Source organism: Anomaloglossus baeobatrachus, chromosome 5 (assembly GCF_048569485.1).
Source record: "Anomaloglossus baeobatrachus isolate aAnoBae1 chromosome 5, aAnoBae1.hap1, whole genome shotgun sequence".
Classification (NCBI taxonomy): domain Eukaryota; kingdom Metazoa; phylum Chordata; class Amphibia; order Anura; family Aromobatidae; genus Anomaloglossus; species Anomaloglossus baeobatrachus.
In genome coordinates, this window is record NC_134357.1 from 552,679,307 (window position 1) to 552,707,006 (window position 27,700).

At 45.9% G+C, this 27,700-nt stretch overlaps 1 protein-coding gene across 1 annotated transcript; it reads left to right on the forward strand.

The window, feature by feature from the left end:
- The first annotated feature begins 228 nt into the window (after positions 1-228).
- Positions 229-19,533, forward strand: LOC142312260 (gastrula zinc finger protein XlCGF66.1-like). Its single transcript, XM_075351191.1, has 6 exons — positions 229-368; positions 498-677; positions 759-882; positions 966-1,063; positions 1,261-1,351; positions 17,627-19,533. Exons 1-6 carry the CDS (start codon positions 291-293, stop codon positions 18,412-18,414), a joined length of 1,359 nt encoding a protein of 452 aa, XP_075207306.1. The 5' UTR covers positions 229-290; the 3' UTR covers positions 18,415-19,533.
- Positions 19,534-27,700: the final 8,167 nt, after the last annotated feature.

Below are 27,700 nucleotides of genomic sequence, written 5' to 3' on the forward strand. Positions count from 1 at the left end.
TTCGGTCCTCGGCCCCTTTCTTCCTTTGGTCCTCGGCCCCTTTCTGGCCTCCGTCCTCGGCCCCTTTCTGGCCTCGGTCCTCGGCCCCTTTCTGCCCCCACACAGTATAATGTTCCCCCAGAATATTCTCATTATATGTTTCCCCTTATTCTCTCCAGTAATTGTATTATTACAGCGGATTCTTTCTGATGTTACATCGTCATCTTCTCCCCATTCAGGTCCCTACAATATCGGATCCTCTCAGTGGAGATCTCCTATAGAAGAGAATTCTCCTGATTGCCCCGTGAAGGATGGATATGGACAGGGACAAGATGGCGGAGAGGATATTACACCTCACCCTAGAGATCCTCTTCCGGCTTACTGGAGAGGTGAGAGATTCTGATGACGTCACATTACATCATTCTTATCTATGGGAATAACAGATGGACAGAACTGGAGAGGTGAGGACTCTGGAAATGTCTGTAGTGAGATTTATTACTGTGTCTCTCCATAACCAGGATTACACAGTAGTGATGAAGACCTCTAGTGAGCGCTGTCAGGCCCCTGTGTCTGAGGGATGGGGAAGACCCCTGAGCCCAATCATGGGGCCTCCACCTCACCCCCGGATACATGAGGACATCAATGACCAGAAGATCCTAGAACTCACCTACAAGATGATTGAGCTGCTGACTGGAGAGGTGACACTGCTGGGAATGCTGGGACATTATACAGTAACGCTATGAAGGGATCGGGGGTGACGGTATCATTGTATGTGTCAGGTTCCTATAAGGTGTCAGGACGTCACCGTCTATTTCTCCATGGAGGAGTGGGAGTATTTAGAAGGACACAAAGATCTGTACAAGGACGTCATGATGGAGGTTCCCCAGCCCCTCACATCACCAGGTAATAGACAGGACTAAATACACACGGCCTATAATTATCTGTATGTAAGGAATGAATTCAGTCCCTGTATGTGTCTCCTCCAGTTCTATCCAGTAAGAGGACAACACTACAGAGATGTCCCCATCCTCTTCTCCTACAGGACTGTAAACAAGAAGATCCCAATGTTCCTCAGGATCATCAGGTAGATGGAGAGAAGGTGCCATGAAATCTCCCTATGATGTGTAGACGGCTGTGAAGGTCTTGTGCGAAGTCTTGTTTTATCCTCCAGTATTATATGTGTTATACTTGTGTAATGAGAGCGGTGGAGATGGCAGGATTAGAGCTGATCATAGATGGGACTTTTCCATCTGTCTTTGACTTTTACAATATTTGTTTCAGGGGGAAGATCTGACCCATATTAATACTACAGAGACATATGTGAGGGGTGATGAGCGGTGTAAAGAGGAAATTCCTACAGATAACTTCCCAGGTGAGTAGTGACCACTAAATGCAGAGAAGTCACAGATTCTTCTCAGTCACCGGCTGTGGCTGCTTTAGCAGGGTTGTAGTCCGGCCATATCAAATGGTCACCATTCTGCTGCTAGACCACCACATGCTCCTCCACCCAAAACTGTCCCCATTATTTTGGGCATTGTTCGCTGTTGTGTTGGAATGATATCTGTATCAGCCAGATCTTACAGGTAGGATCCACCCTATCCCCTGAAATTAGAAGATGTTCACCCTCAGCTGCCCAGATCTCTAATCTGCAAAGCCGAATGACAGTGTATGTAGAATGTGAAGACAACTTAGAAAATCATAAGAAGAAGAATCTAATCCGTATGGTGGACCCCTAAGAGAAAGCGGAGGGTGATGATGCTGGTGATGTCCTAGATTCTTAGTTTGGTGCCATGTTCACCAGGTGAATAAAGATTGATTGCTCTCAGTGGGAGAAACAAATAATAATCTTGTAGTTGATGAAGAGACCTAAGCAGTCTGGAAAGCTTGCTTTGCACAGCACTTACTTTATTTTTGTTAGCCATTAAAAGGTAGCATAACTAGGGATGAACAAATCTGAACTGTAAAGTTTGGGGTCCGTTTCGGACACCTTGTATTCATTGTTGAACCCCTAACATGGACCTTTACTCAAGTGTAGTGGAGAAAGACAGCAACCATCTTGGAAAAACTTTGAAGCTTTATAGTGAAAAATCCATAAAAAACATGTAGCGACCCTCAGGGCACTAGAGGGAACTGCATCCTCTTGGGGATGCAGGATCCCCCCCCCCACCCGGGACCTGGAGTACCAGTGCCGATTCCACCAACCCACATCTAAAATCCTAGTTCTCCTATCCACACTGGGCATAGAGGGTTAACCATGTAAGGGGATGGTCGCCATGGGAATGAGTCCCTGGGTATAGCCAGCCTGGTGGAAGGGGTCAGCAGTCAGAAGTCGGGAGCACACAGGAGAGGTGTGCAGACATGCCTGAGCTGGGTCCGTGTAACTGTGACCCTGAGGCACAGGAGAGAGGTCGCCAGGACGGGTACCGAGATATCGCTGTGACCGGAGCACGAACGGGGCACAGGGCCCTAGGTCAAATGTCAAGTTTCAAACTGTTTGATAAATACCTGCACGGTGAGGATACCTTCACAGACTTCATCGACCCAAATAATCCGGGGGCATCAGCAGTAAACTAGGATCGGGGTTCGGACACTTATCTCCCCGCAGGGTCCGCACTGCCCGCCGTACAGAGAAGAAGACTGTACCCTAAAAGGGACAGTCGGTGTTCCCGAACGCTCCACGCTACGGGGACTCAGTCTACAGAGAGTGCCGGGGACAGAGCAACCTGGGTCACTACATTGGCACTGGTCCTCCAAGGGACCTGAACCAGCACCCCTGGGTCCACAGTGCATAGAGACTGTTAAAGACAACCTGGTGTGGTCTCCTTTATTTCCCCATTAGATCTCCCAGGCACAGCCCTACGTGGGAAGTGCCTACCATCTCAGCTGCCACTACCACTATCCCTGGGAGTACCCACATTGAGCAGCGGTTCCCCATCCTTAACCACAACCCGCAGGTGGCGTCACATGACAAAAACTCTTATTTCCCCTGTAAATACACCCCATTAACAAAAGGGGCCCAGAACACGGGATTGGGCAACGGCCACCAGAGTGACATCACCATCTGTTACTGCCCCAGACCGAGTACCCGCTTCTCTGGGCGCTACAAACATACAGTTGAAAAAAAGCTCAGCGTGTAGACAAGACCCTTGTCTACACGCTGAGCCTTTTATCCACTTTGTTTTTTATGGATTTTTCACAGTCCACCATTTGGGATGCATATAGGTCTAGGTGAGCTGTGATAACATATTCTTTTTGCTTATGGACCTCTTACTGTATATCTGATTCCTGTTTGGCTTTGTCACCCGAATAAAGCTTGTTGAAAGATTGCAGAGCAGCCAATCAACAAGCTATAAGACTGTGGGCACTTCCAGAGCCATAGCAGCTATGCCAATTATTGTCATGTTTGATTGGCCGGCGCATCCTGTGACTCGACGTGTGTAAAGGCTGGATCACAGGCTGCACCGCCAGTTTGCATTGACTAGAATAGGGAGAGTGCGCTGTTGTAGTGAGGGACAGTGATAGTTGCAGTTACTAAAAAAACAAAATCATTTGTAGAGAGAGGACGCTGTAGGAGTGAGGGACAGTGATGGGTGCATGTAATTCAAAATCAAATACACCGCTGCTTTATGTAGCTTTGCGTAGCGGTCAATCATAGCAGCGTACAGGCCGTGTAATCTATTGGCTCAATCATATTGAGTTGCATCACATAGCTTGGCATAGCGCTCCAAAACAGCTGCATACAGGTTTTATTATAGTCATTCTCTTTATACAGGCCATGTAATAATCTGAACTTGTTATTGTGCCAAAGAATGAGAACATCATCTAATAGAGGACGTGGTGGTGGTGCTGCTGGTAGAGGTGGTGGTGTTGTTGTAGCTGCTTCAGGGTGAGGACGTGGTAGATCTGTGCCTGCTACGCTCCAAACTGTAACACCTTCCTCTGGTGCACGCAGACCCCAGGCTGGTCTTCGTAATTTCTTAGGCCCAAGAACCACCGCATGAATGGTGAGGCCACAACATGTTGAGGCAGTTTTAGATTATAGTACTAGAGGCATTGGTAGTCATTTTGTATTGTCTTCCACCCGGTCCACACCTGAAAGCTCAGTCGTCTCCTAAGTTCCATGGTAATCTTTCTTTCACCTCAAGCAATTCAAAATCAGCCAAGCAGTGTGAGCCACAAGTCATGCAGTAGTCAAATGCTTTTTGATGACTTTGCTGGCTGGGGTCCTGTGGCCCATCCACTTGGCCCTGCCCCAGAGGTGAAAAAGACTGAAGAAACCGAGTGCACTGACTCCCAACCACTAAAGGGTGCTTTACACGCTCCGACATCGCTAACTATATATATCGTCGGGGTCACGGTGTTTGTGACGCACATCCGGTGTCGTTAGCGACATCGCAGCGTGTGACAGCTAGGAGCGATGATCAACGATCGCAAAAACGTTAAAAAGAAGAAGAGTGGGTGGGAGACGACACAAGGGATGACGACAAGGTGCTTGACCCCACCTGGAGCGAAGGCCAGTGATGTGCACCATTCCAATGAAGAAAAAAAGTGTTCAGGCAGACGAAATAGGAGCACAGTAAGAGGGAGCATGGAGCAAAAGCCCTTTGGACGACCCATAGCTAGTAAGTTGGCTGCTACCGTTCGTTGTGCCAGTGAAAATCTCACAGCAAAGCCAGCTCAGAAGAGCTCCCAGGCATGGCATTTCTTCTGGGAATATGCTAATGACAAGAGAGTGTTGGTTTACAAGATGTGCCGATGTGAAGCCCCTCACCTGCAGCAGTCACCTCCGGGACCTCAGGGACTTCTCTCCACCTCCAGGGACGCCGCAGGGTCTTCACGTGCTGGAAATCTTCTGGCAACAGGTATGTCAGGTTAACTTTTAATAGGCTTCGTGACGCTACTCTCGGTTTTGCGGTCAGGGGGTGACCGCCACTGCAGTTTAACAAACGTCTGGGGCTGATGGTGTCTGCAGTCTGGTGTTATGGCCTCCCGAGAGTGAGGCTTGCCCCAGGGGCTCAGGTGTATATGTGTAGTACCACAGGTCGCAGAAGAACTCACACACAGTCCAGAATTGTCTTTCAGAGTTTTTACTCACGTTCAGTTGTTGCTGTGAGGTAACCCGGGCGATGCTGAGACTGCAGGGAGAACCAGGTATCCTTCAGGCTGATATAGAGGTGACTGTCAGCTCGCCTTCCTAGCCCTTCTTGTTTCGGATGACCCCTGACTTGAAGTGCTGCGGGAATCACCCAGGGAAGTTGTAACTGCCTTTTCTCCCCTTTCTGGCCCATTTGCTGGCAGCGTGGACCAAGGTGGATAGCTACAGGCTCAATCCTCCTTATAGGCCCCCTCGTTGCTGCTGATGCTGCGGACTCTGTGTCGGTTGGCGAGGTACATCCAGCACCCTCACCAGCAGGTTTAGCAGACCAAGTAAATGGGTTCCTGCTCTAGGGACCGGTTTCCCCGTGCGGGCCTGGTCTCCTCCAAAGTCTCCGTACTCAATCACCCAGCTTCTTCCTGAGGTGTCTTTCAGGCTGACTACTTGATAGCTCTTCTCCCCCGCCGACAGCCACTACACGTGCAGGGTCTGACTAGTGACATTGCGCACGTCCTCCTTCTGCGACTGCACACTTCGCTTCCTCACTTCAGACTGGTTCACTACTTCCTCCCCACTGTGCCTTCCTCTGCAGCCTAGCAACCATCTTCTCCACCCCACCACTAGCTGAGATATGGAGGCCATGCCCCCTCCTGGGTCTGCCCAGGGGTCCCCTCTATGGTGTGTGTGTGTGTGAACTGGCCGCTATGTATCTGTGTGTGTCCACACCCTACTAAGCCTTCAGGATTACCTGTTTGTACTCACCCAGGCGTGGGTGCAGTACTCAGTGGTGCCTGACCAGGTCAGGGGCGCGACATTCCCCCTTAGTTATCAACAGCACGTCCTCGGGCTGTAAAGACAAGAACATTTTAAAGTGCAAACTTTTAAAACAACTTTTCCACAGGGAAGCATTCACATACAAGCATCATAAAACATTAGTCCAGGTACCATATTTCACCACCCACAAGTCCTTAACCCACCCAAAAGGGGGGGCATGGCTTGAGCATGGTTGCAGGCAGAAGTACATACTGAAAGCTCTGTAGGCTGAGGCGGCAAAACATAGCTTTAAACTCACCTGGCACACCCAAATATGCCAGGGAAGAGGAGCACAGGACCACAGAGCGGACCCCCGGCCCTGAGAAGTAGCAGAGCGGCGGTGGATCGTGTGTTCCAGGGAGGTAAACTATCCCCAGTCTCCAGGCCTGCTCCTGTAATGGCGACGGTTGTCATGAGGCAGGCACCTGCTGCAGCTGCAAAGGACAGCAGAGGTGCTGAAAAACAAGCAGAGGCGACACGTGGGAGCCAGAAACAGAGCGTTACTGCTCCAGAGCAGATGGAAACAAGGTCCCTGATAATATCTCAGACGCTGGCAGTGCAGGAGTGTACAGGAGCAAGATCTGAGAAGCAGAGTACACAGGAAGATGGCAGCGGCAGTGTCCCATCCACACAGCAGACCATGAGGTGTCAGGTTAGTGAAGAGAGCGGTGGTCCTGACATGGATGGGCTTAACCCTGGAGGCAATAAAAACAGAGTGTCCTTGGTGGAGCAGGGGCTTGCAGGGATTCATGGTCACCATCCCCCTAACAGCCAGGGGAAACAAATTGGAAGCCAGAGTGCACATGGAGTTAACCCTGCGGGTGCTATTGTGGACACAGACCGTATTTTGCAATTGCTGTCTGCACTCCCCACTAAAAATGACCTGGACAATTTAGTCACCAAAATGGAGGCGGCACATGAGAGGGCTCTGTCCATTGTGAGAGGGGATATAGAGGCTCTTGATACACGCACTATAGCAGTGGAGAAGGATGTATTTACACTATTTGAAAGAGTTAACACACCGGAGCAAGATCTCTCCAACTCCAGAACACATCTGCAAAATGTCGCCATCCTGTTAGACGATCAAGAGAATAGGGGAAGGCGAAATAATATACGCCTGAAAAGGCATTTCAGAAAAGATCGCTGCTACGGCTCTTCTTAAAACTGTAACCTCAATCTTTAACAAGGTGATGGGAGCTGCTGATGACACTACTTTTGTGATTGAGAGAGTCCACAGAGTATATCGCCAGGGCCCTGGGGATAATGCTCAGCCGAGAGATGTCCTATGCAGACTGCACTATTATACATATAAAGAAGCCATACTGCGAAATGCATGGACCCACGGGACTATCACATATGAAGGGTCTGAAGTTAAGCTTTTTCCTGATGTTTGTTCTAGAACCCTCTACATGAGGCGCCAACTTATGCCTTTACTGCAAAAAATCAAGGAAAAAGGTGCGTCATACAGATGGGGACACCCATTTCACCTTATAGTCCGGCATAATGGGGTCCAATACCTGCTGAAACGCCCGGACGAGGCGGAGGCTCTTTTCCAGTTCCTTGAAACCCCTGCAGTAGCAATCCCTAACTGGCTACATCTGGACAGATCCGATGGATTACCCCAAAAACAAAGAGGAAATAAGCGCGGATTTGCAAGACCCCAGAGGAGCTACAAGGATTCCAGGCCAATGAGAGAATTCTCCCAGGAGGAGCCAGACTGATGATGCGAGATCGGAGGTGGTTCCTTATTCAGAGGTGGGAGGTGTGGGTTGAGGAGGAAGATCTGGGACTTGAGAAGGACACTATTATGATGGGTCACTGATGTGGGTTATATCTGTGTCTTTCTCCTCACTGACAGGGGGGGGTCTGTTCCCCCCCCCCCCTTTTTTTTTTTTCTCTCTCTCTCTCTTCTCCTCTTCTTCCTTTTTGGGGAGTCACAGGGTCCCTTAATACTGTGTTACTGTGTTGATAGTTTGACATACAAGTTTAAGAATTGTGCCTCTCACCGTTCGGTCTCAGATCGGGGGGTGAGATGTGAGTTTTTAGCCTAGTAGGATAATGTCATTAATACCTATAGCTTGCTCAGCTGTCACCCTTGGTGGTTTTCCACGCACCCCAAGGGTGGTTCTCCTGATTGGAGGTCACCAGGTCTCCAAATTTCGTGAGACTGTAAAGTTTTATAGTGTGTTCTTTTAGGCCAGCTGGTTTGTTTACTTTCCCTTCTTGTCGAATACTTTCTGTATCCCTTTTCTAACTCACTTTTTCAGCTCATTTCATCCTTTTCTACTGCTCTTTTCTACCTACCCGATTTTCGCTCTAAAAGACTGTGCCGTCTCTTTTTTTCGGCACTTTTAACCTCTTTTATCCACCTAGTCCCTAACCTTTTTTCCCTTACCCAGTTTTCCTTGGTAGGGGGGTTAATAATGGTCTTGGGCTCAACATGCATAATTCAGGGGTCTCGGAGGTGAAATGTGGGACGTTAAATGTAAAAGGCTTACATAGTCCGGGTAAGAGGTCTATCCTGTCAAACACGTTAAAAAAAGCTGGGGTCCAAATTGCTTGTCTGCAAGAAACGCATTTGAGCAAAGGCAAATTGTTCAAATTGACTTCACGTTGGTTCCCGGAGGCATACCATAGCTTCTCACCTGACTCGAAGTCCCGAGGAACTAGCGTCCTCATCTCGCGCTCAATCCCTTGGGAGTTCATGGACTCTCGCAGTGATGACACAGGCAGACTATTGATGGTGAAGGGAAGGATCGCCACACATATCTATACGCTGGTATCCATATACCTCCCTAATGTAGGGCAAATTGATGCCCTGTCGGGCTTTTTGGAAAGGATTGAAGACTTTTCGGAGGGGACACTCATCTTATGGGGGGATCTTAATATCGCTCTGAACCCGGCTCAGGACACCTCATCAGGGGCTTCAGTACATCCCAGGTCAGCTCTCCGCAAGCTGCGGTGCCATATTACATGAGCAGCAGCTTGTGGACACATGGAGGCTACTGCACCCGTCTGACAAGGATTACTCATTCTACTCAAATGCACATGGAGTATATTCTAGACTGGACTACTTTTTTGTACAACATAAAGATCTTGAGAGGATCGCACAAGCTCAGATAGCATAACTTTCTCTGACCACGCACTCTGTACGGTGTCCGTGGTATTGCAGTCTCCGATCCCACAGCAGTGGCAGTGGAAAATGAACACTTTTCTGTTGGAGGACCCCGAAAGCCTGCAAATAGTACAGAATTCCCTGACAGAATATTTTTCAGTAAACTGGACTGGAGACACTACTCCAACAACGGTCTGGGAGGCTCATAAGTGTGTCATCAGAGGGGTTTTCATACAGCAAGGGGCAAAACGAAAGAGGGAAAGGGAAATGGAGGTTTCCAGGTTACTAACACAACTCAGACTTGGAGACACGGCATAAGCAGATGCCCTCAGCGGAGTTGGGGTGTACCCTATTCAAAGTTCGGGAAGAATTATGGAAATTACTGAATAGTAAGGCAAAAGGGGTTCTTAATAGATGCCGTAGACATTTTTAGGAACACGGGAACAAGTGTAGTAAGATGTTAGCAAGAGCACTCAGGCAGCAGCAGGCGACAACTTTTATACCAAAAATATCTCCTGCACATCCTCAGGGCTCCATACTTCACTCTTCGACAGAAATTGCTGAGACGTTCCAAAAATTTTATGAATCATTATATAACTTAGAAACAAATAATCCCCAAACACCAAAATCATCCCTAAAAAGGAAAATCTTAGAATATATCAGAGAAGCAAAAATGCCGAGGTTGGAGGACTCTGAGATAGCAGCACTGGAAACTCCAATTTTAATTCAAGAACTAGTTGATGCAATTGGGTCATCCAAAACAGGAAAGGCACCTGGGCCAGATGGTTTCCCCCTTGTATATTATAAAAAACTTAAAGAAATATTATCCCCGCACCTACTGTCAGCATTCAACTCCAGAGCGTCAGGAACCCCGAACCCTAATGCAGACTCGTTGAGAGCGCACATTAGTCATACCTAAATCAGGGAAAGATCCAACACAATGTGCGAGCTACCGCCCGATCTCCTTGTTAAATGTGGACACAAAGCTATTTGCGAAAATTCTAGCAAATAGGCTGGCTCCTCTACTTTCACGAATAATTCATCCAGACCAGACGGGCTTTATGGTGGGTCGTGAGGCACGGGATAATACAGTTAAGGCCATTAATTTAATACATAAAGCCAAAACTGGGGGCATACCATCCATGCTGCTGTCAACAGATGCCGAGAAGGCGTTCGATAGAATGGGATGGACTTTCATGGAAGCCACGCTCGGGTGTCTGGGGTTGGGACACGAAATGATGGGTCGCATTATGTCTCTGTACTCGGTACCCTCGGCTAGGGTCCGAGTGAATGGGATCCTGTCGGACCCATTTAAAATATCTAATGGCACCCGTCAAGGGTGCCCGCTATCACCCTTAATCTTCATCCTGACGCTTGAGCCCTTCCTCAGACACGTACGAGCCAACCCAGATATTGCAGGTATAGGAGTGCTTCAAGACACGCATAAAGTAGCAGCATACGCTGATGACCTCCTGTTTTTTTGTGTCATCCCCCAAAATCTCTCTTCCCGACTTAATGAAGGAATTTCAGAGATATTCCGGTTTATTTAATTTTAAGATAAATTTTTCAAAATCGGAGGCTTTGAACATCAACCTCCCATCCAAAGAAGTAGAAGAGCTGAAAACCGCGTTTAGCTTCCGATGGGCAACCCAGTCCCTAAGCTATTTGGGGATACAGCTGACCGTGGACCTGAGTCTCCTTTACGCTCAGAATTTCCCGTCATTGTTAGCCTCTATTAGGAAAGATTGCGACAGATGGGAGAAATCACTGTTCTCCTGGTTTGGTAGATGCCAGATATACAAAATGAATGTCCTACCCAGAATCCTGTATTTATTACAGGCGCTCCCAATTAAAATACCTTCGGGATTTTTCAAATCCCTAGAATTAATTCAGTCCTCGTTCGTCTGGGCAGGTAAATCGGCACGTATAAAAAGAGCCATCTTGCACAGGACCAAAGGTGGGGGGGGGATTGGGCTGCCAGACTTGAAAAGATATCATTTGGCGGGACATCTTACTAGAATGATTGATTGGTGCCGGAACGGGTCTCAGAAGAAGTGGATACAAATTGAGCAGTCCTTCTCCCCAATACCCCTTAATAAATTGCCGTGGGTGCTCTCGGAGGTCCCTGCAGGATTGAAAACACATCCAACCATCGGCCCAACCGTGACATATTGCAACATCGGGAGAGTACAGTCAGAAATGATTCCCAGGAACTCCAGCCTAATGCCTATCTTGAGCCATCCCGCCTTTGAACCTGGTAGGGTGGATCCGATCTTCCGGATGTGGATTAGAGGTGGGGTGGATCGAGTGGAGGAGTTTGGAGACTGGGGATCCTGGCCTTCGGCAGCTAGTTTGGCAGTTAGACAAGATCCTACCCCGCTTGGCCAGTGGAGATGCCTACAATTGGCGCACTTTTTCAGTAGTCTTCCCACCAGGTCCCACTTTCAGCGACCTAAGACACAGTTTGAACAATTATGTATGGGATCAGGCATAATACGTCACTCACTGTCGACGGTATATTCGCTTTTATCTTCACCTTCAGATCACCAACTATCCCCCTTCGCTACACAGTGGGAAAGGGATTTGGGAATTCAGTTGACACCAGCACAATGGGAAAGGATCTTCAGATTGGCCCACACGTCTTCCATTAGTTCCAGGTTCCAGGAGGCTAGCTACAAACTTTTATCTAGATGGTACAGAGTTCCCTCCAAGCTACATGTCATGTTTCCGTCAATAGACCCTATATGTTGGAGGTGTGGTAAGGCAGAGGGCAACATTCTACATGTATTCTGGTGGTGTGAAATGATCCAGCCCTTCTGGAAGGGAGTGTCCCACACTATCCGACGGGTTACTGACAAGGATGAGGAATTGGGGCCGGCGGAGGCCCTGTTGCATCACTGCGGGATTCCCGAAAAAAGATATAAGAATCCCCTGAGTAAATTCCTCATTACGGCAGCGAGAGTATGCATACCAGAAAAATGGAGGAGTACGTCATCTCCCACGTTAGTTCAATGGATCAACAAGGTCAATGACCTCATGCTCATGGAGGATTTAACCTCATCACTATACGATTCATATGAAAAATTCTGGGCTACGTGGCGGGAATGGCTGGATTTCCAGCATTCCGAGGACTATGATGTTCTAGTTGGGGGCGCAATGGGCACTGAGGAAACCGCAGAGGGCAATACATAGCCGCACTCCCTACCTTCCCCCCCCCCCCCCCCTTTTCCCCTGGTATTCATTCCTCTCTATTCTTTCTATGGTGTGTGTGTGTGTGAACTGGCCACTATGTGTCTGTGTGTGTGTCCACATCCTACTCAGCCTTCAGGATTACCTGTTTGTACTCACCCAGGCGTGGGTTCAGTACTCAGTGGTGCCTGACCAGGTCAGGGGTGCCAGACCATCAGAGCATGAAGCGAGGGGAGAAATCTTCTCAACCTGAGCACTACCTACATGATGCGTCATCTGACTTCAAAGCACGAGGTGCAGTGAAGTAGTTTCCTGAGATCAGGAATGTACTGATGGTGGTACAGAGCCTCCTCTAAAATTACCCACATATGTCAGAGCTTCTGCTGAAAGTATGGGCAGTATGTGCGCACTTTCGACGTTCTCAGCCTGATGCTGCTTGCTTGTCTACACTGCAGTCACTTCTGCCTTCCCGCTCACTGCCTCATAAACGACGTACTAACAAGATGGAACTCCACCCTGCATATGGTGGAGAGACTGTGCGAGCAGCAGCAGGCAAGAGTGGAGTTTCAGCTGCAGCACACATGGCAGAATTGCTTTGTGGACCAACTACACTTTACTACCAATGAGTGTACCTTCATGCAGGACCTGTGTGCCATGATGCGCTGCTTTGAATGCTTGGAAAAAAATGTCTGTCTGTCGCCTTATTTTTTTAACGTTTTTTTCTGGTCGCCAGTGTGTAGCCAGGTATATGGCTTCAGTTTAAGAAAAAAAAAAAAAAAAAAAAAAAAAGGAAAATCATGAATAGTCCCTGTGCCCCAGGTATTGCGGGCTTAATCTATCACAAACCTGTAAGTGCTCTGAGGCAGGCACAGTGTTGCGGCGTTCTGAAAACCATCTGTATTACAGCACTGTGCAATTTTGTGAGGGTCAACCGGGTAAAGAGGCTGTTTAGGGAACTTTTTAGAACAGGTTTTCTGCAGGGGAGAGAGAAACTGTAAATTTTAAACTGCAATACACCACCAACTGATGACAGCTTGTTGCCTCTGGGTAGTTTGGTAACGTGAGCAAATCTTTGCTACAGTGACTGCCAAGTGACTGCCAATTTTCCCTGATTTTTACCAGTGCTGATTACTGGGTGGCCACCATTTTAGATGCCTGTTACTACGTGAACGTGCCATGGTTACTTCCACCACTGAAGCGTGGCCAAGTTCCCTCTTCATAATGGCCACAGTATCGCCAAACCCAAACAATGGAATTCTACAAATGGCAATTATATAAGAACTTGTACTGGAGCCGTCCATTGTTGAGTCCGAGAGGCAGAAAGTAAATGTCTAATATTTCTTCAAGAAACTCATCTGACAGAAAATATTGGCCCCTACAATAGTTTGGATTGCCGAGAGCCCCCGAGCCACATACTCCAATTACTCCAGATGTTTCACCTCTAGTTACTAAATCATTGATGGTGAAGGCTGTTGGGGCGGAGGGTGATCATTTTAGTAGATGTGTTATTGTCTATAGTCACAGTTTTCTCTATAGTAGTTAGTACCAAAGCCGCTCTTATTTCATCGCTTTCCACTGCAGCCAGTTTTCTGCTCCTATCCAGGCCCCATTTCTCCAAACTACATAAGGATAAGGCTGCACATGAAACTTAGAAAATAGTATAATGCCATAAGCATACTGAATATACTGAAAAATATTGAAGCATTCAATGAAAAATGCCACTTGCTAACTTGAAAGTGTGAATAAGGAAATGCATACCTGCCATGAATATTAGGAAAAAGGAGATATTTAGCAATCGCATTGATCAATGTAACTGAGCCCCAAAACCTCATCAAGGTATATCTCTATATTGGGGTCCCTAGCTCTATGACCTTAAGGCTATGTGCGCACGTTGCGTACTAGCCCTGCAGAAATTCCTGCAGCGATCTGAAGAGCACACGTGCGCTTCAAATCGCTGCAGAAAATGTCCGTAGAGAAAAAAAAAAAGCAGATTCCATGCGCTCTGCCTGCAGCTCCTGCCATAGACAGAGCAGGAGCTGCCGGCAAAGCGCACGGAAGAAGTGACATGTCACTTCTTAGACCGCAGCGCTTCGGGCAGCAGCCGAAGCGCTGCGCTCTAAGACGCCACGTGCGCACGGCCCCTGCACAATCTCCATAGACTGTGCAGGGGACGCAGGACGCATGCAGTTGCACTGCGCTACAAAGCACAGCGTAACTGCATGTATTTACGCAACGTGCGCACATAGCCTAACTGTGTGTCATCTCATTGCAATGAAAAACTGCTGTGTGTGGAGAGGGGTAACCAAGGACTTGCTTATATAGGAGATAGAAAAAACATGGCCGAAAGGGGCGGAGCTGTGTTCACATTCAGAAAAAAACTTCATATTACTAAATAGGATATCTGAAGTGAGCACTAATATATATTATGAGTGCAAGCCAAAAAAATACATAATACATAAGGATAAGGCTGCACATCAAACTTAGACAATAGTATAATGCCATAAGCATACCGAAAAATTTTGAAGCATACAATGAAATTTCTCCAAAATGACGTCACTTTACATGATAACACCTTTTGTAATCCTTAAAGGGAATCTGTCACTAGATTTGGCTACTATAACCTGTGCCCACTACCAGTGAGCCTTTATATACACCATGTTCCAAATTATTATGCAAATTGGATTTAAGTGTCATAGCGAATATTTTTTTTGTTTTTTTAATGAAACCCATGGATGGTTTTGTGTCTCAGGGTTCTTTGCATCAATGAAATCAATCTCAGATACCTGTGATAATTAGTTTGCTAGGTGAGCCCAATAAATGGAAAACTGGATGTTCCACATTATTAAGCAGGCCACAATTTCCAAGTAACATGGGAAACAAAAAGGATCTCTGCTGCCGAAAAGCATCAAATAGTGCAATGCCAAAAGCATCAAATAGTGCAATGCCTTGGACAAGGGATGAAAACATGAGATATTTCACAAAAACCTAAGTGTGATCATCGTACTGTGAAGAGATTTGTGGCGGATTCAGAGCACAGGCAACTTCATCAGATTAAGGCTATGTGCGCACGTGTGCGTAACTCATGCAGTTGCGCTGCGCTTTGTAGCGCAGCGTAACTGCATGCGTCCTGCGTCCCCTGCACAGTCTATGGAAATTGTGCAGGGGCCGTGCGCACGTGGCGTCTTAGAGCGCAGCGCTTCGGCTGCTGCCTGAAGCGCTGCGTTCAAGAAGTGACATGTCACTTCTTCCATGCGCTTTGCCGGCAGCTCCTGCTCTGTCTATGGCAGGAGCTGCAGGCAGAGCGCATGGAATCGGCTTTTTTTTTTCTACGGACATTTTCTGCAGCGATTTGAAGCGCACATGTGCTCTTCAGATCGCTGCAGAAAATTCTGCAGTGACTGTACGCAACGTGCGCACATAGCCTAAGAGAGCAGCTGCTAAAAAGCCATTACAAATCAGCAAACAGATATTTAGAGGTACCAGCAGCTTCAGAGTCCCTTGAAGCTCAAGGTGTAGGATCCCTCAAAGGCTTGCTGTGGTGCATAAACCTACTATTCGGCCACCCCTAAACAGTGCTCACAAGCTGAAACGGTTGCAGTGAGCCCAGACCTACATGAGGACTAATTTTCAAACAGTTTTGTTTACTGATGAGTGTCGAGCAACCCTGGATGGTCCAGATGGATGGAGTAGTGGATGGTTGGTGGATGGCCACCATGTCCCAACAAGGCTGCAATGTCAGCAAGGAGGTGGAGGAGTCATGTTTTGGGCTGGAATCATTGGGAGACATCTGGTAGGCCCCTTTTGGATTCTTGGAGGTGTGAAAATGACCTCTGCAAAGTATATAGAGTTTCTGACTGACAACTTTCTTCCATGGTACAAAAAGCAGAAACGTGCCTTCAGGAGCAAAATCATCTTCATGCATGACAATGCACCATCTCATACTGCAAAGAATACTTCTGTGTCATTGGCTGCTATGGGCATAAAAGGAGATAAATTCATGGTGTGGCCACCATGTTGATCTGACCTCAATCCTATAGAGAAACTTTGGAGTATCATCAAGCAAAGGATCTATGAGGGTGGGAGGCAGTTCACATCAAAACAGCAGCTCTGGGAGTCTATTCTGACATCATGCAAAGAAATTCAAGCCAAAACTCTCCAAAAAAATTACAAGTTTAATGGATGCAAGAATTGTGAAGGTGATATCATATCAAAGAAGGGTTCCTATGTTAACATGTAACTTGGCCTGTTAAGATGTTTTGAATTTAAATAGCTTTTTATTTCAGTGAATGTGACCTCCTAATGCTGCAATTCCAGAAATGAGCATTTTCTTTAAAACATAAAATGCTTAGAAACTCTACTGTGCCTAATAAATTGGTACAGTGTATTTAGATTTTTTTTTTTTAATTTGAAGATTATACTGTTACCATTGAGAGGTTTCTTCAATAAAATTTGATGTATACTCTAACGGGTGATGACTTATTAGACTGACTCATTTGCACCGACGATTTAGGAAAATCAGAGAAAAAATATAATTTGCATAATAATTTTGGAACATGGTGTACAGCATTCTAGAATGCTGTATATGAGATTCCCGGCTGCTCTGTATAACCTAAATAATACTTTTATTATACTCACCTAGGGAGCGGTCCAGACTGATGAGTGTCGCTGCTCTCTGATCCAGCACCTCTTCTCTGCTGCGATGGGCGTCTTCCTTTTTCACAGGCCCGTGTGGATGATGAGTCCTACGTCATCCACACAGGCCGGCATTGTGGTCCTGCGCAGGCGCACTTTGATCTGCCATGCTGTGGGCAGATCTAAATAATGTAATGCGCAGGCACGAGGAAAGGTTTAAGACTTCCTGCTCATGTGTAGGACGCGTCATTCACACAAGGCTGGGCAAAAGGCGGATGACCATCGCAGTAGAGAGGAGGCGCCGGAGCGGAGACCAACGGCACCCATCGGACTAGACTGCCCCCTAGGTGAGTATTATAAAAGTTTTTTTTACATTATACAGAGTGGCCTGGGCTCTTATATACAGTATTCTAGAATGCTGTATATAAGAGCTTACTGGTGGTGGTCGCAGCTTATTGGGGCCAAATCTGTGACAGGCTCCCTTTAATCTGATCTGAGTGTCTGAGATTTGTACATTATCTTAGTTGTAATGTTAGGTTGATTTTTGTTTTCCATTTATTAAAAAAAAACCTAAACCTGAAATTCGACAAAAATTTAAAAGAATTAAAAGTGTTCGCACATTGCATTTGGATGCTCTTAAAAGAAGTAGTGATACCGCAACATGTAGTCAATAAATATAATTTCCCCACGAGGGAAAGGGTGCAGGACAGTGCAAGAACGCCGGTATAGGTGTTACAAGCTATTTTATAAATTATATCTTTAAATTTGACTATATTATTACAAATAATTTTTATTCTTGACAGATGACTGTACCAGGAGAGTAGAGGCACAACTGGCATCTTCAGTTTTAAAATCAGATGAACTTGATATCACACAAGATATAATTGAATCTATTACAGATATACCATCATCCCTTCATAGCAAAGATCTATCGTCTGATTCTTTTAAACAAGTCCTACCTTCTGATTCATCACAGACTATTAAGAAAAACAGATGGCACAAAAGAGGAATTAAAAATCGAAGTGCTCATACAGCAAAGAAGCCATTTTCAACTTCGGAATATCAAAAAATCCATAAAAAAATTCACACATGGGATAAAATGTTTTCTTCAGAATTTGTTAGTTACCAGAGAACTCACACGGGGGAGAAGCAGTTTTCTTGTTCTGAATGTGGGATATGTTTTGCACGTAAGTCAAGTCTTGTTATACATCAGAGAACTCATACAGGGCAGAAGCCTTTTTCATGTTCAGAATGTGGGATATGTTTTGCAGAAAAATCAAATATTATTAAACATCAGAGAACTCACACAGGGCAGAAGCCATATTCATGTTTAGAATGTGGGAAATGTTTTAACCGAAAATCGTATCTTGTGACACATCAGAGAACTCACACAGGGCAGAAGCCATATTCATGTTCAGAATGTCCGAAATGTTTTGCAGACAAATCAAATCTTGCTAAACACCAGAGAAGTCACACAGGGGAGAAGCCTTTTTCATGTTTAGAATGTGGGAAATGTTTTGTATATAAATCAAGTATTGCTAAACACCAAAGAATTCACAGAAGGGAGAAACCCTTGACATGTTTAGAATGAGGGAAATATTTTATACACAGGTCACTTTTGTAAACCTTACAAAACTCACAAGGGTAGAAGCCATTATCATACGTAGAAAGTGAGAAATATTTTAATTGAAAATAATTTGATGACCACTATGAAAAATTCACGTGGCCAGAAAATATAGATTTGACAAATTGAACAAGAAAACACAAGAGACAGTGAAAGTAAAGGCAAGTAAGTAAACAAGAAAGGGAAAGCACATTAGAAGTTACATTAGAATATATATACAGTTACTAATAGACATGTTTTCTAAAAATCAAGTAAAAAGCAATATTCCATGTGAATTGAGCATTTCATATTGTTATATATTTATATATTCACTATATAGACGATAGTATTGCAATCCTCCGCCAAAAAAAATACCCAACATTCCTCTACCCTCTTCTTCCTAACTTCCAATCTCAGTGATCTGCCATTCATTACAGTTAGGGGCACTTTGCACACTACTACATCGCAAGCCGATGCTTGCGATGCCGAGCACGATAGTCCCTGCCCCCGTCGAGTCCCCGACCCCGTCGCAGCTACGATATCTTGTGATAGCTGCTGTAGCGAACATTATCGCTACGGCAGCTTCACATGCAATCACCTGCCCTGCGACGTCGCTCTGGCCGGCGACCCGCCTCCTTATTAAGGGGGCGGGTCGTGCGGCGTCATAGCGACAGCAGGCGGCCAATAGAAGCGGAGGGGCGAAGATGAGCGGGACATAAACATCCTGCCCACCTCTGTCCTTCCGCATAGCCGGTGTGAGCCGCAGGTAGATGTTCCTCGCTCCTGCGGCTTCTCACACAGCGATGTGTGCTGCCGCAGGAACGAGAAACAACATCGTTCCTTCCGAAATTATGGAAATGACCGACGCTACACCGATGATAAGATTGACGCTTTTGCGCTCGTTAATAGTATCAAAAAGGATTTACACACTACGATATCGAGAGCGACACTGGATGTGTGTCACTTTCAATTTGACCCCACCGACATCGCTCCTGCGATGTCTTAGTGTGCAAAGTGCCCCTTACTTTCAGCGCACAATCTCCATGTCTGAACAATGTCTGTAACTTCTCTATACTACAATAATAAACATGGTCATATTACAAATTACTATTTCCATCTACGATCCATTTTCTTTGTCGGAACATCTGGTGTGATCGAGTTTTTATAATCACTTTCTGCTAAGTTTAGTAGTTTTCTCATCATCATTGGGAACTGACTCCCTTCTATATTCACCAATACACATTTTATAGGTGCTAAGTAGTGATGGGTGAACTGTAAAAGTCCGAATCCACACTGTTTCAAAGTACCTGGGTGTTGGGCCTGAGCCGGGGATTCTGAGTTTTTGATCCAGATCTGGCACTCGAGAGATAAAAGAAAATATATAAATAAAGAAAGAAAATAAGAATGAAGCGAGCACTTAATACTTACTGAGGCTCCATCGCGGCTGTACACTGCTCCGCTGATTCTTCTTCACTTCTTGGGCCTTTCATCACTGCTCATCCATATGCTCTCCTTTGCTCACCCACCAGCAGTCCTGGCGTCTGTGATTACATAAGCAAGGATGGTTGACCTTAGGGAGATCAACATCCAACACCGCTGAGACACCATCACGTGTTTCTCAACGCAGTGATTCTAGAGCAATGCCCCCTGGGAAATATTCAAAACAAGAAAGCCCGAAACAGTTGTCTGTGGATGGATACCATGTTTGGCATAGGTGGTCTCCTTGACTGGAGACTGCCCTTCCCGTGGTTGTTCCTTCCCGGTGAAAGACCTGGCTAGTTTTCTGCCAGCGTTGAGAAACTTGTGATGGTGTCTCCGCAGGCTTCCTTGTTTTGAATATTTCCCAGGGGGCATTGCTCTAGAATCACTGCGTTGAGAAACATGTGATGGTGTCTCCGCGGTGTTGGATGTTGATCTCCCTAAGGTCAACCATCCTTGCTTATGTAGTCGTCTACTAGGCAATGCTCCCACTAGCCAGTTTCCTACTCCACACTGATGAGGGGCAAATACCCTGTGAAACAGCTGTCTGTGGATGGATACCATGTTTGGCATAGGTGGTCTCTTTGACTGGAGACTGCCGTTTTCGTGGTTGTTCCTTCCCGGTGAAAGACCTGGCTAGTTTTCTGCCAGCATTGAGAAACATGTGATGGTGTCTCCGCAGGCTTTCTTGTTCTGGCGTCTGTGATTGGCTGCAGTCAGATGTGCTCCCAGCCTGTGTGACAGCGTCTGACTGCAACCAATCACAGGCGCTGTCTGCAAGTCATTATCGTGGTATAAAAATAAATAAAATATTTGGTGTAGGGTCCCTCCGTGTTATGATACCCAGCACAGATAAAACATATGGTTACAGGCTGCAGCCTCCAGCTGTACGCTTATCTTGGCTGTATATCAAAATAAGAAGAACCACATGCGGCTTTTTTTTCTTAAATAATTTAAAAAAAAAACTGTGGGGGCGTGTCCTGGCTATGGAGGAGTGAGGACGTGTTTGTCTCAGCTCCTGCCACCGGACTACATTTCAGAAGATCTACTCAGCACAAGAGCCCTGGGAAGAATGCTATGCAGCGGAGAAGAGGGAGATCCCAGGGGTGCAGCAACGGAGCGTCACGGACGGAGGAGAAGGGGATCAGGGGCTTCCTTACCGGGCCGAGGCAGAAGACAGTACTGCAGACATCTCCCAAGATGGCCGCCACAACCGCAAGCGTGGTAAGAGCAGCGCGCCTCACAGAGCCGGCAGGTACGGAGAAGCAGGGGAATCCCCAGCAGCAGCCGCGACAGGGGGAGGAGACCACCCGGGCAGCGGAGGAGAGGCAGCTGACGGCGCCAGACGGCCAGCGAGCAGGGTCACAGGTACATGGGAGCAACTCCCCCCATTACTGACCGCAGACCTGCAGCGTGGAGGCCACTGGAGGGGGGGGTGAGATGTCCCCTACCCCTGACACAGGTGGAGGACAGTGATGAAATCCAAAATGGGGTTAACAGTATTGCCAATAGGGGATCTCTACTGCTAGGGCCTTGTTGCCTATCTGCAGAGAGGCACAGTCAGAGTCAAAGGGTATCTGACATAAAAATGCAAGTAGAGTCAGAGCCTGTCATAAATAAAACAAGAACACATGAACCAGGTGTGCTGACAGAACTCAATGAAGTCCGGGCACATATCTCTGCTATACCCACGAGGGAAGATATGGAGACATACATAGCCAGGCGGGAACAGGCATATCGCATGGAGTTGTCGGCCCTGAGGGGGGAGGTGGAAAGAATGGACACTCAGAACCAAATACAGGCGGCTAAAATCCAGAATATGGAGGACACTACTCAGGCACACGGGGATATTTTGGAACACTCCCGCCAAATACAATATTATATGGTGGAAGCAATGGATGATGCTGAAAATAGGGGCCGGAGAAACAATCTACAGGTCCGGGGCCTACCAGAGGCTTTTGAACCTAAAGATCTCCAGGGCACCCTCCAAGTGATCTTTAATGAGATTCTGGGTGAACCACCAAGCCAGCCCCTAGAGTTGGACAGAGCGCATAGAGCGTTGGGCCCTAGAACTACGCAGAATGACCGACCTCGGGATGTGATCTGCAGGTTCCACCGATATGTCCTTAAAGAGGCCATCTTGTTTAAGCTACGAAGTGGAGCTTCACCATCATATGAGGGGAGCCAAACCAGATCCTGCAGGACTTCTCCCGTTTCACCTTACAAAGGAGAAGAGCACTGAAACCTCTCCTGGATACGCTCCATTCGTACGAGTTTCCATATAGCTGGGGATTTCCCTTCTGCCTGCACGCGAGAAGAATGCATGTTCTTCGGAATCCGACTGATATGACATCGTTTACTTCGGCCTTGGACATCCTGTTGGTGTCTATAGAGGACTGGCCGGACTTTCCAATGGGGGAAGGGGGCACCGCCCCAGCTGGTGATGAGATGTGCGGACCTCGAAGAGAAAGAGGATGGAGGCCAGTCTGATGTTTAAGAAGTTATAGGATTAAAGTACCTTAGGTTGCTTTTGTTTCCGGTACATCGGCCTAACGGAATGTACCTCCTGGTATTGACATGATCTTTGTCCCGTGGGGTTGGGCCTTTCTGTTTATAAGGGTGGGGGGGGTTCCCTCCCCTCTTCCTGGAAAGGGATGGGGGAGGACACCCCCTGACGGTGCATAACACAATACCCTCTCAAAGCCCTGTTTTTCTTCCTTATATAGGGTGCTGGCTGATAAACTAAATTGAATAATTCAAAAGCTCTGCTGGGGCAGAAAATAGCTAGAAGGTTGGAGGAGTGTTTAAACTAGGAATGGGGGGCGAGGGTATTCACTTTATAGAAGGGGAATGTAGTGCAGATATTGACCAGGGCACAAGTAATGAAATTGGGGGTGGTACGGGGGGAAGGGTTAGGACAGTTAATACAGTAAGCAGGAATACAGGTACAGAGTCATACGTAACGTGCATGTACACTAATGCCCGAAGCCTCACAAATAAGGTGGAGGAATTAGAATTAATATTGTTGGAAGAAAATTATGATATAGTGGGGATATCAGAGACATGGCTGGATGAGAGCTATGACTGGGCTGTTAATTTACAGGGTTATAGCCTATTCAGGAATGACCGTACAAATAAGCGAGGGGGAGGTGTGTGTCTATATGTAAAATCATCCTTAAAACCCATCCTGCGTGACAACATATGTGAGGGTACTGGAAATGTAGAGTCCCTATGGGTGGAGATAAGGGGGGGGGAGAATGAATAATAAAATACTGATAGGGGTGTGTTATAAGACGCCGAATATTATGGAAGAGGTAGAGAATCTCCTCATAAAGCAAATTGATAAAGCAGCGAGTCTCGGAGAGGTAATTATTATGGGGGACTTTAACTAGCCTGATATAAATTGGGGAACAGAAACTTGCAGTTCCAGCAAAGGAAATAGATTTTTGATAACAATGAAAGATAATTACCTTTCACAAATGGTACAGGACCCCACAAGAGGGGGAGCACTACTAGACCTTGTACTAACCAATAGGCCAGACCGCATATCAAATATACAAGTTGGGGGTTACTTGGTTACTTGGAGAATAGTGATCACAAAATAATAAGTTCATGTATTCTTTAGTAAAATGTCTAGTAGAGGGGCTACAAGGACACTAAACTTCAGGAAAGCAAATTTTAAACGGTTGAGAGATGATCTTAGTGCAATAAACTGGGATGATGTACTAAGTAATAAAAGTACACAAAGCAAATGGCAGACTTTTAAGAGCATCCTGAATAGGGCTTGTGCAGAAAATATACCCTATGGGAACAAACATGCTAGAAATAGGAGGAAACCCCTATGGCTAAATAGAGCTGTAAGGGAAGCAATAAAAGAAAAACAGAAAGCCTTAAAAGAATTAAAGAGGGTAGGTAGTAATGAGACATTATATAATTATAGAAAATTAAATAAAATATGTAAAAAGCAAATTAAGTTAGCTAAGTTTGAGACAGAGAGACTCATTGCGAGAGAAAGTAAAAATAATCCTAAAATATTCTTTAACTACATAAACAGTAAAAAACTGAAAAGCGATAGTGTTGGCCCCCTTAAAAATAGTCTTGGTGGAAGGGGATGAGGGTAAAGCCAACCTGCTGAATGACTTTTTTTCTATTGTTTTTATACAAGAAAATGCCATGGCAGATGACATGACCAGTGATACCATAAATTCACCCTTGAATATTACCTGCTTAACGCAGCAGGAAGTACGCCGCCGCCTCGAAATCACTAAGGTTGACAAATCTCCGGGCCCGGATGGCATACACCCCAGAGTACTACAGGAATTGAGTTCTGTGATAGATAGACCATTATTTTTAATCTTCTCAGATTCCTTAATAACAGGGTCGGTACCGCAGGACTGGCGCATAGCAAATGTGGTTCCAATATTCAAAAAGGGGACAAAAACTGAGCCGGGAAATTATAGGCCGGTAAGTTTAACCTCTACGGTTGGTAAAATCCTTGAGGGTTTCTTGAGAGATGCTATACTGGAGTATCTCAAGAAAAATAACTTTATGACAGAGTATCAACATGGGTTTATGAGGGATCGATCCTGTCAAACTAATTTGATCAGCTTCTATGAAGAGGTAAGTTCAAGCCTGGACCAGGGAAATGCAGTGGATGTTGTGTATATGGACTTTTCAAAAGCTTTTGATACGGTGCCACACAAAAGGTTGGTACATAAAATGAGAATAATGGGGATAGGGGAAAATATGTGTAACTGGGTTAAAAACTGGCTCAGTGATAGGAAACAAAGGGTGGTTATTAATGGTACGTACTCGGACTGGGTTTCAGTTCATAGTGGGGTACCACAGGGGTCAGTATTGGGCCCGCTTCTTTTCAACATATTTATAAATGACCTCGTTGGGGGCATGCGGAGTAGAATTTCAATATTTGCAGATGATACTAAACTCTGCAGGGTAATCAATACAGAGGAGGATAATTTTATATTACAGGGAGATTTATGTAAATTGGAGGATTGGGCTGAGAAGTGGTAATTGAAGTTTAATGTAGATAAATGTAAGGTCATGCACTTGGGTAGAGGAAATAACATTTATGATTATGTACTTAATTGTAGAACACTGGGTAAAACAGACACAGAAAAAGACTTGGGTGTATGGGTGGATGGTAAACTTCACTTTAGTGGACAGTGTCAGGCAACTGCTGCCAGGGCTAATAAAATAATGGGATGTATTAAAAGAGGTATAAGTGTTCATGAAAAAAATATAGTTCTACCTCTGTACAAGTCACTAGTGCGACCGCACTTAGAATACTGTGTACAATTCTGGTCACCGATATATAAGAAGGACATAGCTGAACTGGAGAGGGTGCAGAGAAGAGCGACCAAGATTATTAGAGGAATGGGTGGGCTGCAATACCAAGACAGGTTATTAAACTTGGGGTTATTTAGTTTGGAAAAACGAAGGCTTAGGGGGGATCTAATCACAATGTATAAATATATGAGGGGACAGTACAGAGACCTTTCCAAAGATCTTTTTACACCTAGGCCTGCGACTGGAACACGGGGGCATCCGCTACGTCTTGAGGAAAGAAGGTTTAATCATAATCACAGACGAGGATTCTTTACTGTACGAGCAGTGAGACTATGGAACTCTCTGCCGCATGATGTTGTAATGAGTGATTCACTACTAACATTTAAGCAGAGCCTGGACGCCTTTCTTGAAAAATTTAATATTACCAGTTATGTATATTAGATTTTATGACAGGGTATTGATCCAGGGAACTAGTCTGATTGCCGGATGTGGAGTCAGGAAGGAAATTTTTTCCCCATTGGAACTTGTTTGCCACATTGGGGTTTTTTTTTGCCTTCCTCTGGATCAACATGTTAGGCTACAGGTTGAACTAGATGGACTTAGAGTCTCCCTTCAACCTTAAAAACTATGATACTATGATACTATGAAAAGATGTTTATTGTTAGTCCGGGCCAGGGGGCTCCTTTGTAGAAAGTTCCCTTCCTGATTGGGATAACACGCCATAAAGGAGTGGCGTAGTTTTACCATCTCTAGTCTAGAAAGTCTGGTATTTTTTTTCCTATACATTTACCTCCAGTCTTTTGGACTCAACATCAGGGTTCTGTTGAGACCCTGCAGGCAGGAGGCACTCTGACCTCTTTGCCTACAGTTTCTACTGCTTTTTTGGTAGTTTCTTCTTTGTACTTAATACTTTTACCTTTCCTCTTATATTTTCTTTTCCGCTTTTTTTTTTGCTCTTTCTATCCTGCTTCCACAATCTCCTAACCCAGACCTGGGCAAGGGGCAGCCCGCGGGCCACATCCGGCCCGCCTACTCTCTGTGACCGGCCCGCCTGTCTTCAGCCGGTGCAGTGGAGTGCACATGGTTCTAGATACACGAGTGGACACTGAGGGAAGATTCATATTCTTGAAAATTAATGTCAATTCATCCATGTTCACCATTGTTAATTGGTATCTACCAAACAGAGACCCAGCAACGTCCTGCTCTTCTCTCCTGTCATCATTGGATGAATTTGCAAAAGGGACCATGATCGTGGGCGGTGATTTTAACTTCACCCTGAATCCTAAAGTAGACACAACCTCGGGACATAACTTTCTTTCACTCAGGAAGCTAATGAAGGTTAAAACGTTCTATACAAGAACTCAGATTGGTAGATGCATGGAGAATACTACACCCAGTAGAACGTGATTACACATACTTCTCCCCGGCTCACTCTTTGTACAGCCGCATAGACCTATTTCTCGTAAGTCAGATGGCCCTGACCTGGCAGATACAGGCTTCTATAGGCAGTATCTTCTGGTCAGACCACGCTCCCATATTCCTGAGCCTTACTATTCCAGATGGGCCAGGGAGGCCGTGGTCTTGGCGGCTGAACGATAGTCTGTTGAGGGATCAGGGATGCATGAAAGACCTGCAGAACACGATAGATGAGTTTTTGGAGATACCCTCAGGTGACCCTACTGCCCTACCTGTTCAATGAGAGACACGCAAGTGTGTGTTGAGAGGGACTTTGATCAAGCATGGGGCTAGGATTAAGAGGGATAGAGCAAAACCATCATGTCTCTACTCCAGAATATTTCAGATCTAGAGAGGGCCCACAAGAAGACATTGTCCCCGGTGAAACTGGCGGAGCTAGTTAAAAACAGAGCGGAACTTAAATCCATTTCGAACCGACAGTACGAGCGTCACAGGACTAGACTAAAAAGATTTATGTATGAATATGCAGACAAATGCGGTAGACCACTAGCTAGGATTTTACACACAAGGGGGGGATCCCAGCCACATTCCCGCGATTAATCAGATGGCCTTTTGACCCAGAAACTAATCCACATAGCGGAGCAGTTTAAAAAAAATTATAGCGATTTATATAACATAAAAGTCAAATTCGGGGATATGCCGCAAGAAGCTTTAGAGCTTAAAATAAATGACTACATATCTAAAACGGCCCTACCGGCTATACCCAGCACTGAGGTTGAAACTTTGGAAGCATATTTCACAGAGACAGAAGTGGCATCTATTATCAAAGATTCTCCCTCAGGTAAAAGCCCAGGCCCAGACGGGTTTACCCCTAAGTTTTATAAAATATTCCAGACTCCGTTATCCCTGTTCCTGACTAAAGTATTTAATTCCATAACAGAAAATTCCCAGTGGGTGGCGCAGTCTCTTGAAGCCCATATATGTGTTATCCCCAAACCAGGGAAAGACCACTTTCTGGTCACAAATTACAGACCCATTTCACTGATTAATATAAACTTAAAGTTTTTCTCCA